The 19,623-nt window shown below is 42.1% G+C and overlaps 1 protein-coding gene across 3 annotated transcripts; it reads right to left on the bottom strand.

Moving 5' to 3' along the window:
* Positions 1 to 733: 733 nt before the first annotated feature.
* On the bottom strand, positions 734 to 7,167 carry pcgf1 (polycomb group ring finger 1). 3 transcript variants are annotated; one of them, XM_062394519.1, is made up of 9 exons: positions 7,019 to 7,167; positions 5,739 to 5,844; positions 5,468 to 5,620; positions 5,284 to 5,355; positions 4,677 to 4,782; positions 4,488 to 4,530; positions 2,356 to 2,442; positions 1,085 to 1,165; positions 734 to 917 (listed from the first exon to the last, which is right to left on the bottom strand). In XM_062394519.1, the coding sequence occupies exons 1-9, from the start codon at positions 7,103 to 7,105 to the stop codon at positions 867 to 869; spliced, it is 786 nt and encodes a 261-aa protein (XP_062250503.1). In that variant the 5' UTR covers positions 7,106 to 7,167; the 3' UTR covers positions 734 to 866. The 3 variants fall into 3 exon arrangements, with proteins under 3 accessions (XP_062250503.1, XP_062250505.1, XP_062250504.1); XM_062394521.1 differs by having other exon boundaries at positions 2,356 to 2,439; XM_062394520.1 differs by having other exon boundaries at positions 5,739 to 5,841; positions 7,019 to 7,145.
* Between the last annotated feature and the right edge of the window lie 12,456 nt (positions 7,168 to 19,623).

Genomic DNA, 19,623 nt, shown 5'->3' with positions numbered 1-19,623 from the left:
GCCGCAGGCAGGAAGAGAATAACCGTTCACTCACAGTTCTCTAACGGGACGGAGGCCGAGCTCGTTCAGATGATGTGTCCAGATGCACAGAAACAGAAACATCCACAGACTGGAAGCTGCAGCCAGAGGTGATTCTACCACAGATGAACTTTGATACGACAAGCAACAGCATCTCAGCGATTTATATCTGTGCTCCGGTGACGCCACTTCAAAGAGTATTTAAGTATTTCTTTGATGCATCCAAGATTTTAAATTGTAAATTAATTCAACATGAAAATCTACTATAACCGTAAAAAAAGGTTTCTGATCAATTGCAAGGTTTTGCCTGAATTTAACATTTAAAAAGCAGATGAGCCTTTCACAGACATTTCAGTATTTATATTTGACGATATTGACTTTTAATAAACTGTAAAATAATAAGCCTACATAAAATGTCTTTATCATAAGTGTTAGAAAACGTTAAGTAATTATATTAATATATCAAGAATAACTGATAATAGATCAACTTTGCAGAGAAATATGCTGCATCAAAAGTAGGAAACTACTGAGGTAATACCACTAAGGTTTAATTAAATTAAACTACAATCAGTATAAACTTATCTAACATACATACTTATGTTGAAAACCTGTGCTCATGTTAAATACACACACTAATATTTACACACACAGCTTCTTTGCAGATGTAGATTAAAAAATATACGTATTTAAAAATCTTTAAGCAAGTGATTCAAACTTCTTTTTCTCATTTCAAATTTATTTTCAAAAATACAAAACAAGGAAAATAAGTATATGTACACAAACACTATTAAAATAGAATATGTATAGTACAAAATATGTACAGCTTTCCTCCCGACTGAGAACAAATCCTATCTGGTCCTTTTGTCCTTGATGGTGTAGTGAAGCACTAACGGTTGAGCCTGAGACAGAGAAAGAGATCACGTTTAATTCTAAAGTTATTTGACTAAATGCTGAAAAGATTTGAGAATTTTTATTTGCCTCCACAAGTCAGCGAACTTTCTCCCGAACAGTAAAACAGAAAACGTGCTCATGTGTGAAGGAATGTTCGACACTGGCTGTACTGTACCTTGCCAAACCAGTGTGAGAGCCATAATCGTTTCATGGTCATGTGATCGGGCAGAGACTCGTTGTTGAACAACATCTGGACCTATAGGGAGACCACACAAACAGATGTAAAAGGTGAACATCTGGGATTATGTTTTTTTTTTTTTATATGAAGCTCAATTTCTGTTCCTGAAAAAAAAAGGCGACAACGAAGAAATAAAACCAAACACGGGCAAGTTTCTCTGGAGGATTCCGTTGCCATCATAAACGGATCTTATTCACGATTATGAAAACATCAAATGTTCTTTTTGTTTAAGATTTCCCTTCCCAAGCACAGAAAAGAAAAAGCATCTTACAACAGGAAATCTCTTCCTTCCCCACAGACAAGTTAGTTAGCTGAGAAAATCTGGACCCGGCCTCAGATCTCAGAGTCTCGACTGTGGTAATTTGGATTAATGAGAAACATTTCACACGAGGGGGATAAAAAGCTCGTAAACAAGCCCGACAAGGGTTTGGTGATTTATGGTCTGGATCGATGTTCTGAGGAAGAAAACACACACATGTTGTCTCCCAGCGTTTGACTGATGCTTCATCTTCTGCCAATTTCATCAGTTTCTTTCAAAGAGTTAGGTGAAATGATCTATTGGCAAAAACGTAATATATACAAAATGTTTCATCTAAATTGAACCAATTGTTGTTTTCCTTCATATTTAAATACTTTATATTTACATCTCTATGGAGGCAGCCATGTTTTTTACAGTATCCCAGAATGAACAAACTAGAGTTTCTATGACAAGGTAAGTCTACCATAGGTTCTCTGTCAGGTTTGGAAGGGGAGGTGAGGGGAGGGGGGGGATCAGCTGCAATATGGCACATCACCACTAGGTGTCACTAAATCCTACACACTGAACCTTTAAGAATTCGTAAAAGAAAAAAGTGCGATAGTTATGTAGCATTGAGTTGAAGTCATGTCGCTACATCTAAGTATGATTGACAGTTTATCGTGACACACTGTCCCAATGTATGATTTCATAATGTTAAATTTCAGATGTGAATCATTGTTATATTTTAAAATCTTAACCAATAAGACCTCAGTGAAAGTTGTGTAAATGCAGGGCTAATAACCTAGTTATAGAAAATTAAAATTATATTTGTAAAGTTTAAAATTATGCAAGTTTAATTATTATTGGTATAATTTTTCTTCCATATAGGATGTGGGTTGTCTTTTAATGAGAGTTAGTGATGTGTAATTTGTATTCTAACGTCTTCTTCTCCTGAGCAGCTGATACTGACCTGGTGTTTTTCCACCTTTAGCCGATGACACAGCACTTTCCGTAGGTGTCTCACTTCAGCTCGGACGGAGCATCGAACAAACTTCTGCTGCGGAGAGAAGGTCAAGCAAAAACTATAAATCTGCAGAGAAGCAACACGACCATTCAGCAACTCGTTAGAAACCAGGAAGCTTGTTGTCTGTTTCCCTGATTTTCTTATTTGCACTTCAGGCGATCCAACGGTGGAAAACATTTCTCACGTCGTCAACAAAATCAACTCGTGCAGAATTTACTTTGTTCTCATAGCGCTGACTCACAGTTCTGCCGTCCGCTCAAAGTGAAAGAAATCCGGACCGCCCATAAATAAATCTCTTTAGTTTTGCTTGTAACACAAGCAGAACTGGCTGCTGTCTAGAAACTTCTATTTTAAATCTAAACATTATAAAAAGCTTTTAAATGTCTGCCCCGACGCAGAACACGTTTCCAAGCACGTTAAGAAAAACAAACTTATAATGAGAAGTGTATCGACAGGGCGTGGCCTACTCCTGTTACTGTTCAGATTTACGGTTAACAGAACCCCAGCTTTCTGCTGGACGCTCTCCAGTCTCACTTGACTTATTACACACTATTAAGCCTTAGAGCTAAATTTCCTTTCCCCCCCCCGGTCAGTACAAGACAGTATTTCATCTAAAGCCAAGGCAGAAATATCATTTACCAAATTCCCCCCCGCTCTGTAAAAAGCGTGGAGGATGAATGGACACACAGCGTGTCCAATCAGCATGAGAAAGTTACATGTAAGAAAGGTTAAGAGTCACAGTTCTAAACCAGAGCGCTGCAGGAATCAGCGTTTCTCAGGAAGCTGATCCGACTTGAAGCCTCGGCGTGTTTACACCTCGGTTTGAAAAACTCTGAACAAGGTTGAACGTCACTTTCAGGATAGAGTGAAAGGAAAGTACACAGCATGAGTCTGGAAGGGAACCAATAAAACCGCATGTTCCCATTACTGTTATTATAATGTGACATCAGATGTAACAATAAAACTCATATGTTATGTTAAAATTTTTCAAACTCAATAAAATCAGATTAAAATCACAAAAACAGTCAAAATCTGTTCGAGTGAAATAAGAGAAAACATTCAAATCTCTCTTTAAAGACAGGAAAACATTTATGATCTAAACACAGTGAAAACATTTTAAGAGAAACTGAGTCTTGATTTGTTTAGACTCAGCAGTGACACACACGCTGTTTGTTAAACAAGGGCGCCCCCTGCTGGCTGAACAACGTCTTTGCAGTCCGATGATGATTGAGAACAAGCAGAGAGGGCTTTAACACAACTCATGTGTTTGGATTAAGTTGTTAAGGATCGAGATTAAGGTTCTTTGGTCACTTTAAAGAGGTAAAGCCTCTCAGAGCTTCAGATCCTCCAACCAGGAGTCGAGGCTCAGAGGTAAAAGTGATCATGTGTTTGAAGCTGCACTTTTTTGCCTTTTATTTCCATTTTATTTTGATAATTCCTTAACGTCCCCATGTTTATATCTTCCAGCACTTTGGTAAACTCTGGTTCTTTTAAATGTTCTTTATAAAATTATTTCTATGCCAGGATTCGTTTCACAGGACAGAGTAAATGTTCGAGATTGTAAAATGTTTAGATATTCAGAAGCCGCGTTAATTAACAAAATAACATTTTATATACATTTTTGGCTGCCACCAGTTATTTCATGCCTGTATTAGACAGACAGATTTATGTGTAATGTTTGGACTCAGGTCAGGACTAAAGAACACAAACATGATTCAACACTTTGGCGCTCTCACTCCAAGATGTAGGTTCGAAACAACACAACACTTCGTAACACAACTTCAGTACAATTAATGAGAAATGATAGAGATTACACGCTTCACTGATTCCCACTTATCCATGTTTGCTATGAGGCTTCATCTGCAGCCACACTAACCAGCTCACACAGCTGATTTCTGCTGAGGCTGCGGATGTGCCTTGTATTTGCTGAGCAGATCAGAGTAGAAAATCACTTAATAATTAAATGAGCCCATGCAGATGTGTTTTCCACAGTCAAGCATTAAAGCTTTGAAACTGTTTCTGTGAGTAAACTTCTACCTTAATGTGTCTGAGACTGTTTATTGGTGTGAAGGACTCACCTGAAGAGTAAGTTTTGTTTTATCTTTTCCAGCAAACGACGAACTGTGAAGAGACGACACAGAAAAAAATACACATTATTCTTGGCTTGAAACTCTTAATTAACAAAAACAGTCACGTTCATATTCACACTATCAGATTAAAGTCAATAACAAGGCTTGTTCAACAGATCACTTGGAGATTAAACTCACCTTAGTCTTTCTAGACACAGTGAAACCTGCTCGTCATATCTGTAGAAGTGAGCTTTTGAATGGTCAAAGCTCGTGTACGGTAAACCTGCAGCATCGGGAGCTACATCTGGAGGGAGGAGAGACACAGATTTAACTTTACAAAGATCATTTTAAATCACCAGTTTATCGCAACGTGGTAAGACAAACAAGTATCTTCAGCCTCATTCAACAACAGAAAATCCAAAAGCAGGGAGATGTCACAGTGCCCTATCAATGTTAAGTAACTCCCTCATCAATATGTTTTGGTTCTGAAACTGTGTTTTAAAACCAAACAATCTTCTTCATCAAAAATAAAACTCTAGCTCCATATCAGATGGAATCTTAATTGTAGTAAATACTACGAATGAGAAACATCGATGGTGAAAATGATAAACAGCGAGGACCAAGATGGAACCATTACCGACGATGTAGGTTAACAACATGTTGCCCTTATCACTGGTTGTTGAGTTCAGACTAATCACAACCAACCAGGGAGCGGGTGATGTCCGTCCAGACCAAAACGCAGCAGCAGCATCGATGCATTTTATAACTTGTAGATGTAGAACTGATGTTACAGCCTGAGACTTACCGTCCCCTGAAGGTTGGATGACTCGTTCCAACCCTCGTGACTGATAAAACTCTTTTATTCTTTTGTCTTCACCTGTTAAAACAAGAACAAGGAGTCAATACAACTAATTCAACAATTCAAAGCCTAAAATGGTAGATTGAAAAATTAACATTGACTTCCCACTGACATCAGACGTTCTACTCACTCTCTTGAAGTCCAGGCACCAGTTTGTAGACGATGTCTTGCATGACTCGATCCAGTTTGAGGTTGAGTAGCGGCTGCGTCTCGTGGATTTTGATGTTGCACATCGGACAATACTTGCTCGTTTGCAGGTATTTCACAATACAGCTTTTACAGACTAGAGCAAAAAAGGGAGAAACAAAATACGTTGAATTTCTAATATTCAGAAAACATCCTGTTGAAAAGTGATAATTAAATAAATAACACAAGAACAGATCTCCAGGATCAAAACTCACAGGTGTGTAAACACTCTGTGATGGTGGTGGCGTCTATGAAATAACCGGCACACAGGTAGCACACGATGTGTTCGTTCAGGTCCTTGATCTTCAACTTCACCTCCTCCTGTCAAGAAACACAAAGAAACTGACTCACAATTCTTATAAGTGTGAAAGTTGTCCGGGTCAAATCGGGTCAAGTTGTTACAGCATTGTCTGAGATTGTGTTAAACAAGAAGGAAAAGCAAACACGGGCAGGAGTGAGAACATTTCTGTGTCACCTGCACGTTCCCATAAAACTCTGAAAACACTCGTGATGCACGACCAGAATGACCACTGCTTCTTACAGGTGCATGACCAGTAATGTAAGTTAACTTTTAAAAGAAATGAAGTTAATATCTAGCTTGAGAAAAATGAAATATTTTGAAAAAGAAATTTGGTTCTGCTGATTTGGACACAAAAGAGAAAAAAGATAACACAATTTCGCGTCTGTAAAACCTTCAATGGAGAATAGTTCAATCAGATCTGTTCTTTTCATCACATTGTTCCGATATCAGCGGCAATATACTAGTTTTCTTCCTGTTTTATTTATTTATATATATATTTTCATTTCTGTGTCTGTCACATTGTAGAAACCTGATCAGGAAACAGGAAGTCAACTTTGCAGTAATAACACAACGTGGTTCACAGTTTGTTGTTTTAAAGTGTAAACAGCTGAATGCAGGTGTTTACTTCCTGCTGTCCGGTGCTGACCTTTGACCTCCGTGTGTGTAACGAGGAAAGTGGACCCGGGGGGAAACAGAGGCAGGTGGGAACGTTTTCATTTACTCAAAGAAGTCGATAAACATCTGCTTTTCGAGTCGAGTTGGAAGCGAAGTGACACCGAATCGAGCTCGCGCCGCGGACAACGTGGTGTTGTTGTTCCTGTTCGACTCGGACAGCGGGTCCTTCGCTGCACGCGGAGCCGGGAGAGGAGCCCCGGAGGCGGCAGCAGTTCCGAACACACGGCGCCCGGCGATCACGGTTAAACTCCCGGTGGAACCCGGATGAATTCAGGGTCTTTAACGGGCGACGTGATGAAGAACAACACGGGTGTGACCTCCTCCTCCTCCTCCTCCTGCTCCTCACGCATGCTCACAGCCACCTCTCTCTCTCCAGCATCTCTCTCCCTCTCCATCAGCCCCGCGGAGAACACAGCGCTCTCCCGGTAAACACGCGCCTCTAACCCGCCGCCAGCGGGCCCCACCCCCGCGCCCGGTTCCTCCCCGGAGCCGAGAAGCTCCACCGCGGCCGACACTCACCTCATTCCGCAGCGGGTCCAGCTTGTAGACGGACTGGAGCTGGTTTCGTAGCCGCATCGCTATGGCCATCGGACCTTGCTCCGCCATCTTTGGGAATTCTGCTTACTTCCGGGTAAACCGGATGTGTCAATTTCAGCAAACTGGAGATGGCGGGAAACTGCGACGTATTAACGCGGGAATGAATTAATGAAACAGAGAATAAGACGCAGCTTGTAATACATGAAATAAATAAAGTTATTTATTTTGTATTTATTGTTTCCAGACGGACACATTTTAGAACTGTATTTAGTTGGAAGAAAATACATTTACTTATGAATAAAATGCCACTTCAACACCTTAAAGTAAATAAACAAGATATTAAATAAAAATATCGTTCATTGTAATCAAACCTACACAATTTGGGCTTCATTTAGTTTTAATGTATTTTATTTTATGAATTTAAAATAAAAAATAAAGGAAGTAATAAATAAGATGCCAATTCAACAACCCAAAGTAAATAAATACGATTTTAAATAAATGTGTCATGTCACTCATCATATACAGATAATTAAACTAATGAATAAGACACCGCTTCACCACAAAAGGAACATAAATAAGATATTAAAATAAAGGAGTGATTTCATGTCTACATTGTCACTAATTGTATGCAAAAGTACCATTTTTTTTGCTAAATATAATTAAAACATCTATATTTAAAAATGTTATACTTTCAAAAGGATTAAAAATAGTAATGCTTAATGGTCGACAATCAGTTGAGAGAAAACTTAGCCACAGTTGATGAGCCTGTATTGTCCACCCCCACCAAGACTTATTAGTGTTATCTCAGAGAAACTTTACTCTACAAGTCTATAAACAATCAAGAATACTTAGTCAGAGATACTAAACAACCAAGTTCACTTCTCTTGGATGTGACCTGGACGACTGAGAATCTTAACACACGTCTTGGATGGAGATCAACTATTAACCCTTACTTAAAAAAAGCAAACTCTGATCAACGTGAGCCTACAATCTGAAATATAACATTTTATATATGTCTTCATAGAGATAATGTTTCAGTCAGAAATATATATATTTTTTTATGTAGTAGATTGTCAGTCTCCGTTCTGGCCAATAGAGGGCACTGCAGGTACATGCTTCATCCACTTGTTTAAATCTGCTGATATTTATTTACTCTCACGTGGAGAAATGTCACTCAGCCCCTCATGCACCTCTGAGTTTATCTTTGCATCCTCTTGCTCTGTGAGTCAGTCTTCAAATTGTAAGTACACACAAAGCCTCAATGTCCTAAAGGTGTTATACACGTGCATGAATCTAATGTTTATTTTATGATGATCCTGCATGGACTATACAGCTTACAGTACTTTATTCTATATTAAAAGCCTCCTGATAAGTCTGACATGTGTATTTGGCACTGGCCCAGACTAACAAGGGCTAAAAGTGTGCTAAGACAGAGCCAAACACGGAGGTGTTCCAGGATAAAGGGTGAAGTGTGGGAAAAAACCCACAGTTAAACCAACCGCAATCCTCAGCGACACAGAGAATGCGGTGGGTCTTGTAACCTGAGTCCTCTGACATCCTGAGACCTACAGTACACCGGTGGGCGGGCTGCCTGCATGCACTCCAATTAGATCTGGTAATTTATGTTGGGCACCATGATGTGAAGCTTGTGATATATAGTCGCCAACGTGGCGTCAAAAGGTAAATCAGCAGGAGCTCCATCCATCCATCAAATTATTAGAAGCATCACGTCCATAAAATGTTAGAAAAAACTAAATACACATTGGAAATTAAAATATCCTGTATTCATGTTTATTAAAAATGATGCAGATGTTCATGTGATGTAATCAAACAAAGCACACTGAGAAAAGATATCAGTTAAAATAGGCTTTAAACTTTATACTTTAACTGCTCTTAATGCGTAATAATGACGTGTATTTTTATATATAAAGATATTATCTACTTTCTATTGTTTGTAATCCTCTAAAGTGGATTCAGGTATTGACAAAAGAGCTATACAAATAAAATGTATGTTATTATTACAACTTAAAACCAGAGTTTAATTGGCTTCACGGGTTCTGATCTTTGCGGCCGTAACCCTTTTCACTCAGAGGAGCGCTTGTGACTGATGTGTTTGAACCCCCAGACTGTTTTTGGAGGAGGTCTGAATGAATACTTCGCTCCCCTCCTTCAACAACAAGCATCAAGGGGCTCTTGAGAGAAGCACTGAACCGTCGGCCCAGTGGCCAGCAGTCGAGGGCCGTGCTTGTCCTGGGCGGCTCCCAGACCTAAATTTGCCTCAGTGTTGTGTGAAGAATGAAGCCGGGTGTGGAAATGAAAGTGTGTGGGCTCGGGAAACATTTCTGCAGATAATCATGTGGCTTGTGTGTTTGGGACCAAGATTATTCAAATCAACAGTTTGCTTTGTGTGACTTCAGGCGTTCTGCAGCAGCCTAAACACATCTGAGGTTCTTACTCAGACGTGGGCGAGAATCTGTTTGTCTTTCCAAAACCCTTTTCTCACAATCATTTAATTATGGGAAGAATGAAAAGTAAAAGCTTTGTGGAAAAATTGAATTTCCAAATGGGGGGGGGGGGGAACATGTATTCTTGGTTGTGGCTGAGCAGCAGCGGCAGAATTAGCGTCGGCCCTGTTTCAACAGGTCGTCGTATTGGTATTACATGTGGAGGTCTCCTTGATCCCTCCCAGAGGGCTTCCAACCTGCGGACCACCCAAAAGCTGCCATCCCAAACAAAGACTCGCCCTTCATTCATCCTTTTGTAGTTTCCCAGAGTAACAGAATGACTGGCAAGTTGGTCTTAGCCCTACCACCTCAGTGGGTCTGCAGCGGCAGAATGTGCAAGCTATTTATTGCGAATGTTAAATGTGGCATGAGCGCTTTGTTTTGGGTGTTTATCAGCGACAATTCAGTCTCGCAATTGATGTAGTTCTTCTTTAGATTTGGATAAATATTACTTATTAAACTACTCTGAACACAAACCACTGATAACTTTGTGTTTCTACGTGTATGCACAATATAAGATTCTACAGAGCGTCATTTATACTTTTAAGAGCAAACTTGTAACTCCTGGCACACTGGGTGTTTTGTTTCTTTTGTTCAGATCAAAAGACAAGTGCTTGGGAACAAGGTGCAAATCAGGCTCAGTCAATTTTGTATTTGATAGAAATACGCACACAGGCAATACATTTCTAATCTTGGCAGCCTTTTTTGGGGGTTTGAAGAGCCGCTGTGTTCAGTCTCGCTTCAGCGAACGCTCATAGTCGGGCCTTGTGTCCCCCGCTGTCTGCCATTTCCTCTCGCCATGTAACGTCTTATCTGCCGGGTCTGCAGGGTCACTGCTTATCTGATTGACAGGGCTTTGACTCCACGCACAATATCCAAATAACCTGAGGGCCTGGAGGCGCAGGAGGACCACAGCATGGCAAAATCCACCAGCTGGGAGAGCGAGAGGCAAAAGAGCCGGTGGGGAGGGAGAGGATCAAGACAGATCCTTTAATTTATTGTCATTGCTTCACGTCAAAATCACGGACAAAAGATCTCCTATACTCTTGGCATGTCTGTAGACTTGCCAGTGATATTCCTCCTGTCCCTCACTTTTATTAAAGATAATTAGTTTATCTGATGCATATCAAACACCTGCCAGGACTACAAAGAGTGTAGTTAAAGTTAAAGTGAAAATATATTACAGAAGTATTCTCTGTTTTATTCTGCCTGTCCTCGGGTTGGATGTTAACTATCACCCCGCCTAATCAAATCATGCATGAGGAAACTCCTTCAAACTGCAGGGCCATGAATCATCTGGCAACTCACAGGACTGATAGAGAGAGAGAGAGAGAGCGAGAGAGAGAGAGAGAGAGAGAGAGAGAGAGAGAGAGACCCTGTTTACCTCTGTCCTGGATGTCCCAAGCCAAAACAACCAAACAACCACCCTGCTACTAGAATCTGTGTTCCGCCATGCCAAAAAAGAGGCCCCCATTCTCTCTCACCCTCTCTCTCTCTTTCTCTCTCCCCCCCCCCCTCTCTCTCTCTCTCTCTCTCTCTCTCGGAGCAATCAGAGCATGCAGGGGTGGACTGCAGCCTTTGTCTCCTTTGCTCCAGCAATTGGCCGCCAAGTGGCAAGCTAATGACAAGAGCCCTCTTGGAATGACTCCAACGCAGTACAGCTTGTGCTATTTGATGGGCAAGGGCATAATGAATGATGTAGGGCAAGCCCTTAGGCCTCCCCCTGGCACAAAACCCAAACTCCCCCAATATCACAATCCGAATCACTACGAAATGCAGCAAAATAAAAGAAGACAAAAATACATGCATAGGAATTCTGCCTCAGTGGGAAAGTGTTGCCAAGACGAGCTGACGGCCACAGAATTGCACAGCAGGTGACGTGAAGAGGTCGATGAAAAAAGGATTCACATACAGTGTAGATCAAACACTGTGCTGTGCGTGGAGTTTGTGCATTTCTGATGAAATTTGACACATACTGTATATGAATTTTAATTCCTCAGTTTATTTATCAGTGGACAAAGGGACACGGCACATTGTCATTTACTGTTCTTGGGGAATCAATCTCCTGCTTCGTTGTTCACAAGTGAAAAGCAGACTACAAACCCAATTGTGCAAACGTTCTACTGGCTTCAAGTCTGAAAACACATTTTTATTAAGTGCAGGCACAACATAGATATAAGCTAAAGATCTGGAGTAGAACACTTCACGTCCGTCAACACGTTACAAAGTGTGAATAAGCAAAACAAGTTCACATCTCCCATCATCAGTTCAAAAGAGTCTCATTATAGCATCACCAAGACCCTCAGTCCAAGACTCTCAGTCCAAGACTCTCAGTCCTGGCCTCTTAGTTCAAGCTGTGGTCGATCAAAAATTATAATATATTGATAATTAAACCTTATTAAGTCCTTTGTTGTTTTGAAATCTCTCACAAACCAAATGCAGAAAGACGTGTAGAACTATACCTCACGTCTTCTTCCCTGTAGGGAGCCAGAGCACCTTAACATCTGAAGTCGTCAGTTTAGATAAGCTAGAGGCCAAATAGTGAATGACGCTATTGGAAGATGCTGAGATAAGAACAATTTGCCAATAAGAAATAATAAGGCGGCCTGCCAGTGTCAGAGGAGAAGAAATCTGAGAATTAAATCTTATTAATGTGGCACAAAAGAGCTTTGTCTGTCATGTGCTGAATGTTCACTGCTGACGTGTGTGTGTGTGTGTCTGTGTGTGTCTGTGTGTCTGTGTGTTTGTGTGTGTGTCTGTGTGTGTCCGTGTGTGCTCAGACCTGCATGGCGTGTGTGCGTCAAGTGCATATCAATGCTAACATACACAAAACGCAGTGAGCTGTGATAACACTAAAGCTTCTCAGTAATTCCATGATTATTAAAGAACTTGAGATAGACAGCGCGAGAGAGAGAGAGAGATAGACAGAGAGAGAGAGAGAGAGAGAGAGAGAGAGAGAGAGAGAGAGACTGTAGATTTTCATAACTGTTCATCTCTCGTGTGATGTAACTACGATGTGAAAGGGATCACCTGAGTCCATTCATGTCCATTCATTCCCACCTCGACCCGCCCTCACCCGCCCCCTCTCTTTGAAATTCAAGATGAGGAGAGGAGGCGCACTTGCTCCTCTTGCCCTCCGCTGTATCTCCTCTTCTCACTTATCACACAGAACATCTCATCTTCATGGGCATTTAAGAGAATGAGGGCGAAGGGAAAACAAACTCAGCCGAGAGGAAGCGTCGCCTGATTCTTAGAGAAGGATGCAGGTGAGACGAGTGCTGCGGTCTCAGGCTGTCTACACCGATATAATGGTCCTTGTCAGAACTGGACTCGAACATACAGAACAAGATAGAGAGTCCTGAAGTCCTGGATGAGCAGTGAACACAGGAGTTTGCATGTTCTCCCTGTGTTTGCATGACTTTCCTCCAGAGTTTCTCTCAATTGTTTCTCACAGTTGTTTCCCTATGGCAGTAGGGCTCACAAACAAACAAGCCCCCTGCATCACATTGACTCTGCGCACTGACAACCCCCCTCACACATAATTTATAATTATATATTATTGGCACTATCACCAATCTCTGCACCTTAGCACCGCACGTGCCCATAACTATATATCGTTGTTCTATATTGTTGTTTTTATATTGTTGTTTTATGTACAGTGCATCAACCACACCAAGGCAATTTCCTGTATGTTCAAATATACATGGCAAATAAAATAATTCTGATTCTGATTCTGATGTGAATGATGGGATGTCCAGGCCCGTTTTCCAGGCAGACTCTCAGACATGTCACTGTAGGAAAAGTCCATCTGTAAAGTTTGAGGCTCCTTGAGCATCGCACAGTTGGCTCATTGTCAAATGAGCACACACACAGCATGTCAACAACTTACACTGACCGATGTTGGTGATCAATCAATCAATAAATCTAATTTTATTAATATCGCAGATATTCACAAAAATTCAAAACTGGTCTCATGTGAAACCGTCTTTTCCCCTGAGGGCACATTCAAAGCAACGTTTGACATCACAGGCTGTCGACCTCGTTCAGCCGTCCTGTGACTCGACAGCCTGATGCACGGTGGCCCAGGAACACCGGCTCTCGCCATCCAGATAAACGCACATCAAAGCCTCAGGCTGCAGCTCGGAGACGCTGGGACTTTGTGTGTATTTGTGTGAGATAATGAGGATCCTTTGATGCCCCAGAGCGATTGGGCTCAAGCTTTCTGGCGCTTTATTTCCCTTCTGGCCTCCGGGATCTTTGATGAGGACCTAGAAGAGGAGACCCTTATTGCCTGCACTTACTGCGTCCGTAATGGAATCTCATCTTCTTCTCCTGCAGCCTCACATGCAGGCGCTCTTTCATCTGTCTTTGCCATCTTCTTCCGTAGCATGCGACGGCTGAGGTCGCCAAACCCTGGCGCGTCACCGCCTCTCACGGCTGCAGGAGGCGGGGGGGGGGGGGGGTCACTCTCACTGATTCACACGGGATGATGAGCGTCGTGTTTACACAACACAATCATTGCACGAGGACGATAGGATTCAAAGGTGCTCACGAGTGAACACAATGCAGTTCCTACCTTTGTTGCACGCTCAGATGTCTTTTAGCATCGTGCTGTAGACTTAATAACAAAAATCCTCTTGTCCCATTCATATTTATGTGATAATATACAGATTCTGATCCAACTAGATAATTAATCATTTGAATTTTGAAACTGGAGAGCTCCAGGAAGCCGAGTGCAGATGAGGTGATAATTCTCTGTCCATTCGTCACTTTAGCTGCTTTCAGATTTGAAAATGTCAAGAAAACTACCTCCAGATATCTTCCTTTCATATTTGAAGAATGTGGCGGGAGATTGTCGGGGTCAGACGTGTTTAGAACATCAGGAAAAGCATCAATTCAATTCAATATTATCTGTACAGCGCCAAATCATATTTTCCGGACACTATACGAGGGGCAACATGAGTCGGACATTTGCGTTCTCACATCCAGTCCCTCCAGAAGATCCCAGGGAGGTGTCAGGAGTTCAGTGCACGTCTGAAAGCAGCTCATGTTCTCATCTGACCTCAGTTCTTCATCCCACAAACCGGAGCTCAGTCCCTGTTTCCTCACAGAATTAGGAAACTGTTAAAGGCCTCGCGTCATTTTTCAGGCGCTGCTGAAGAAAGCTGTTGTTTCTAGTAATCACAGACTAATTGGTGAAAGATCAAACTGAGGAATTCTTCCCTGAACCGGGGGGGGGGTGCAAATCCTTTGTAATGTAGTCGCAGTGCTCCACCACTTTTTGACATCTATTTACTGTATAAGAAGGACCGGTGCCATCCATTATGTTCCTTCTAGTGCTCTTGTTTACTTATGCCAAACCCTGAGTGCCGCGGTGCGCTTTGTGAAATATAGATCCCCCCCCCCCGGCTCCCCTGTTTGCTCTCCCCAGTCGAAGGTGTGCTCTCTTGCTTGCCCTTGGCTTTGGGTCGGGGGTTGTGTGGCTGCTTCCTGGTCTGTGATGTAGGCTGGGAGATTAAGGGGGATCGAGTTTTGGCGGCTCTCGGCTCGCTCTGTTTGCTCAGCGCTGAGAGGTGGAAACTGACATGGCCGTGTCTATCAACTGGATGCAGTTAGTCAATCTCTGCTTTGCTTTCTTTTTGTGGTTCCCAAGTTGGTATGCGTGGAAGACCGAACCCACCATTCAATACGACTTTAGAGTCATGGTTGGCATCTTCATTTTCTATTTTAATAAACACCATTTGGAAGGAAATCAGGTTTTTGCAGCGGAACCAGACAAAATAGATCAAACTGTGGTTTGTGACACCTTAAAACAAAATCCTCTTCAAACTTCTACCTTCTTTAAACTCATCTTTTTTTCCTATTCTGTTAATTACTCTCATTATTCTCCCATTATTAAACAACAACAATGCACAAAAACATTAATCACAAAATGAGAAAAGATGATTTATGCCAGGTTTAGATTTCAGTTAATTTCCATCTGAAGTCCTGCCCGCAGACACACACTAAATCCACAACACACCAAACACTAAAACCTTCATTTACATAAAACAACACCCTCAGAGTCTCTATCACACAATCAGTTATACAGAGAAATAGAGTAGACATCCACTTATACCAGAAAATGTATTCAATATATCAAACAAATTGCAATTCAACACATTGAAAAATCTGAATCACGGTCAAACTAATGAGGATATGAATGGTTGCTTTATAAAAACTTTACCTCTGGGTTATTTTTGGAGCAGAGGAAATGTCTCTTTATAATAAACTTGATAAAGTTTCATTTCTATGGAAGTTTTCTGGTATTTTAAATCCCAGATGTACACGAGAGGAGGAACACTGGACGGCTGATAAGATTGTTGTGTCACAATCATCCGCTTTGTGTGTTGTTGAAGTGTCTTTGAGCTCTGGGGGATAGGGATCTCTGTCACAGATCATTCCCATCTCTTATCAGTCTGCACGAGCAGAAATCCCATTAAAAACGATCTTTACAAGAATGCATTTGCCTCCGTTGGCTCGAACACAATCCCAACATCCTGCCTGCAGATCTACTCTCTGATCCTCGTTGCGTGTCGTCTCTTTAAATGATCAAATAAACTCTTTCCTTTGCTTGATATAAAACTGTCTTTGTCAAGAGGAAGATACCGAGATCAAAAGATGCCAGATTCTGCACCCAGCCGCTGACCTGGAGTCAGACTGGGCGTTCCCATCGTCTGGTCCTGTTCCTCGGCTCGGCTGCAGCTGGTAAACCTGGAGGTTTGGCGAGGACAACCAGTCCAGTGCACACATTTCCCAGCTAATGGAGAATTTGTGAGTGAGGGCCTTTAATTTCCCGATAGGTGGGTGGATCAAAGATGTGATAAGATTAAAGGAGAACTAACGCACGCTGTTCCGTGGGAAGTAAGTGCACGAGGGATTCTTTCAGAAGCTCACACTGTTGGTTTCTGTGTTTTATTTACCGTCTTCATGACAGAGTCGTATTCAAACAAGTGGTTTTTAAGGCTAAATGTGTTTTTCTCCATGAACTCAATCCTCTGCTGTTGCTAATAGAGCTGCACTTATCCCAGCAGCAAATTGAGTCCTTTGTACTGTACTGGATTCTCAGTGGGCCGACGGGATCATTACTTAACTCTGCATTCAAGCCACCAAATTAATGCTATTTAATGTCTCCTGATTGCTTCCTGCACTGTCGGTCATGTTGCGCAGATCTACAACTCTTTGCTGCAAACTAATGGAATTGAGGTCGAGACTGAACATCTGAGCGGCTCTTTGACAACGTGCAATTTCCAGAAAACAATGACAAAGCATCTTTCTGAACACTGGATATGATAAATCCTTCATGCAGACATCGGAGAATAAGCAGCTTACGTTATGTTTCTCATCGTTCAGTCCAAAGTTTGACAGGTTGTGCACATCTCTGCAGCCGAGTTTTCACATTGCTTGTTTTATTTTATAATTTTCTTCACTTTCTGTCCAACGTTGATCAATTTGTGTTTTGAAGGTGAGAGAGAAGACACAGAGGTTAACGTGTCCCCAGCCTCCTGACTCACGATGACGTGGCGTTCACACGAATTCTAGTGCTTTACTTTTCGTAGTCATTCCTACGAAGTCTGAACGATTACAGATGTTTCCTTCAGATATTCTGATGCAATAAACTCATGAGTCAACTGGAGTAGGGCACACACTTTGTCCAAGGCCCAACAGCCTTAAATTCAATCACACTCTCATAGATATCAGTCCCCTGAACATGACTGGAAGGTGGAGAAGCTACATGTAGCGTAGAGGTGATTTTTAACACTGCACATCTGTAATCAAGCAATAACCACGTGTGTGTGTGAGGGACAGTGATTTAAACCGTCCCACCCATGGGCTTGGACGGGTTCAGACAGAAAAATGCAGACCAAGCAGCTCTGGATTCTCTGTAACTGTAGGAGGATGACGCAGAAGAGCGGGGGGGGGGGCTATTCCTGTAGGGGAGCGTGCATTGTTGCTCCTCACACACACTCTTCTCACCACATCCCAGCCTTGTTTGTTCTAATCACTGAATCAAACTCAATATATTGATGACTGGTTGAACATTCCTGCGATCTCATCTGGACCACAGGTCATCATTGAGCCTCATGTTCTACAGTTACTCACGTAAATAGTTTCCTCAGTTACACATCGATATCAAAGGCTGCACACAGCTAGTTCCTGCTCCTCAGTGATTTCTAGCTTTAGGTTGGATGCTTTCAAATTGCCGGTCTGTGCAGACAATACGAATGATGTGTGCATTAACTCATACTTAATTAACTGCAATGGAATCAAGCGGCGTTCCTGTTTAATCACAGGTCCCTAATCGCCGCTCCTGAGATCTTTGATAAGACGGATGAGCCGAATTCCTGACAACGGACTAAATCTTCTCAGTCAAATGGGCGATGAATCATCTGTAGGTGGTCTAATCATCTCAGCTCCTCACCCTGACCCATCTTCATGACTTCACTGGAGTCTCACACACACAGACACACACACACACACCTCACATATGTGGTGCTGCTGACCCAAGAAGACAAATCAGAAAAGCCTCGGGGCTCGGCCTGCCCGACCAAAGGGATGAGGTCATCCCACAGAACCTCATTTTCCCTCAAATTGCACCTCTGATCAGTGCGGTGTGTTTCCTGCAACAATTACACTGACCCCAAGTCCTCATTAGCAAATAGTGTGGAGGAGGAAAGGAAAAAAAAAAAACAGGACAAAGACCACTTGGTCTGTGAGGGGGCAGGATGTTTGGTTCAAAGAGGGTCGCAGTGTTTGTCTATCTGCCGTCATGTCTTCAGGCTTCCTCTCAACATCACCCTTTGATTAGTGAGTCCTGGAGAGTGAGGGTGAGACGATAATGCAGAGGTCACGGTGCTGCAACCCCCCCCCCCCCCCCCCCCCAAGAGCCAGTTTGAGTTTTTGATCAAGGGAGAGACTGATTTGAGAAGAACACCCAGCGTTAGGAATCCGTCTGCAAACATCTTTTTTTAAAGTGGTACTTTATTATTATTTTGACATGTGAACTCAAATCACAGTGAATCTGAAAACACTGACAACCTGCTGCTGAAGCTTTAGAACCATTCAGGGGGCAGGTCATATTATGGTGCACACACACACACACACACACACACATAAATAGAAAGACACACACAATCCTGAGGTCAAATATAGCAAAACTACAACAATGTCTATATTTATTGCTTTGTAGCTGCTCTAATGAATGGCAGTCTGTCTGTCGTCCACCACTTTAACCCATCCATTCATCAATTCATCAACTCATCAATTCATCAATTCATCCATTCATCCATTCATCCATTCATCCATACTGTAAGGGTCATGAAAGTCCCTAAATGACATAAATTCGCAATTATTTTTCAGAAATGAGGGAAATGACCCTATTCTCATGCTGGATATCTTTCATTGTTTGTTTCCGAACATAAAAAAAAGCAGTTTTTTCTTATGCTCCAATAAAATCCATGCTGCCGGTGACGTCTCACCTACTTCTTGTTTGCCGAGGTGTGTGATTTTTATCGCTGAGCACAAGGTGATTTGTTAAGATGGACAGTCGGGCGCCGCAGGAACTTGATTCATCCTCGGAACACGGGGGGGGGGGCCTCCGTGTACGAGCTGGAAACTGTTGTAATTCATCCGCACTGCTCCGGGCCAAACAGCTCCCACTTGAGCTGCGATGATCTACGAGTGTCCGTGAGCTCCAGACACATGTAAATGTGCGGCAAACTAATTGGTGCAGCACCAGTCAGAGGTTTTAAATCAGCAGCTCTATCACCTGTTCTTTCTAACTGGAGGGAGGGATAGAAGAGAAACACCTTCTGAGATTATTTCATGATTTGTTTCTGCTCCTCGGGTTCATTATCTGTTTGACTCTTTGCTCGGTTTGATCTTTTCCCTGATTTACTGCATTTTGAGTTGCATTTTCTTAAAATATGAGCTTTTAAAAACGTCCTTGTAGAGCGGCAGGGGGGAGAGAGAGTGATGAACTGTACAAAACAGAAAGACTTTTAAAGGTGCAACCTGAAACTAACGTTACTGCAGGTTTTACAA

The sequence above is a fragment of the Platichthys flesus genome, chromosome 8, assembly GCF_949316205.1.
Source record: "Platichthys flesus chromosome 8, fPlaFle2.1, whole genome shotgun sequence".
Taxonomy (NCBI): Eukaryota; Metazoa; Chordata; class Actinopteri; order Pleuronectiformes; family Pleuronectidae; genus Platichthys; species Platichthys flesus.
The sequence above is the reverse complement of the archived record's forward strand: the minus strand, read 5'-3'. Positions and strand labels throughout refer to the sequence as shown.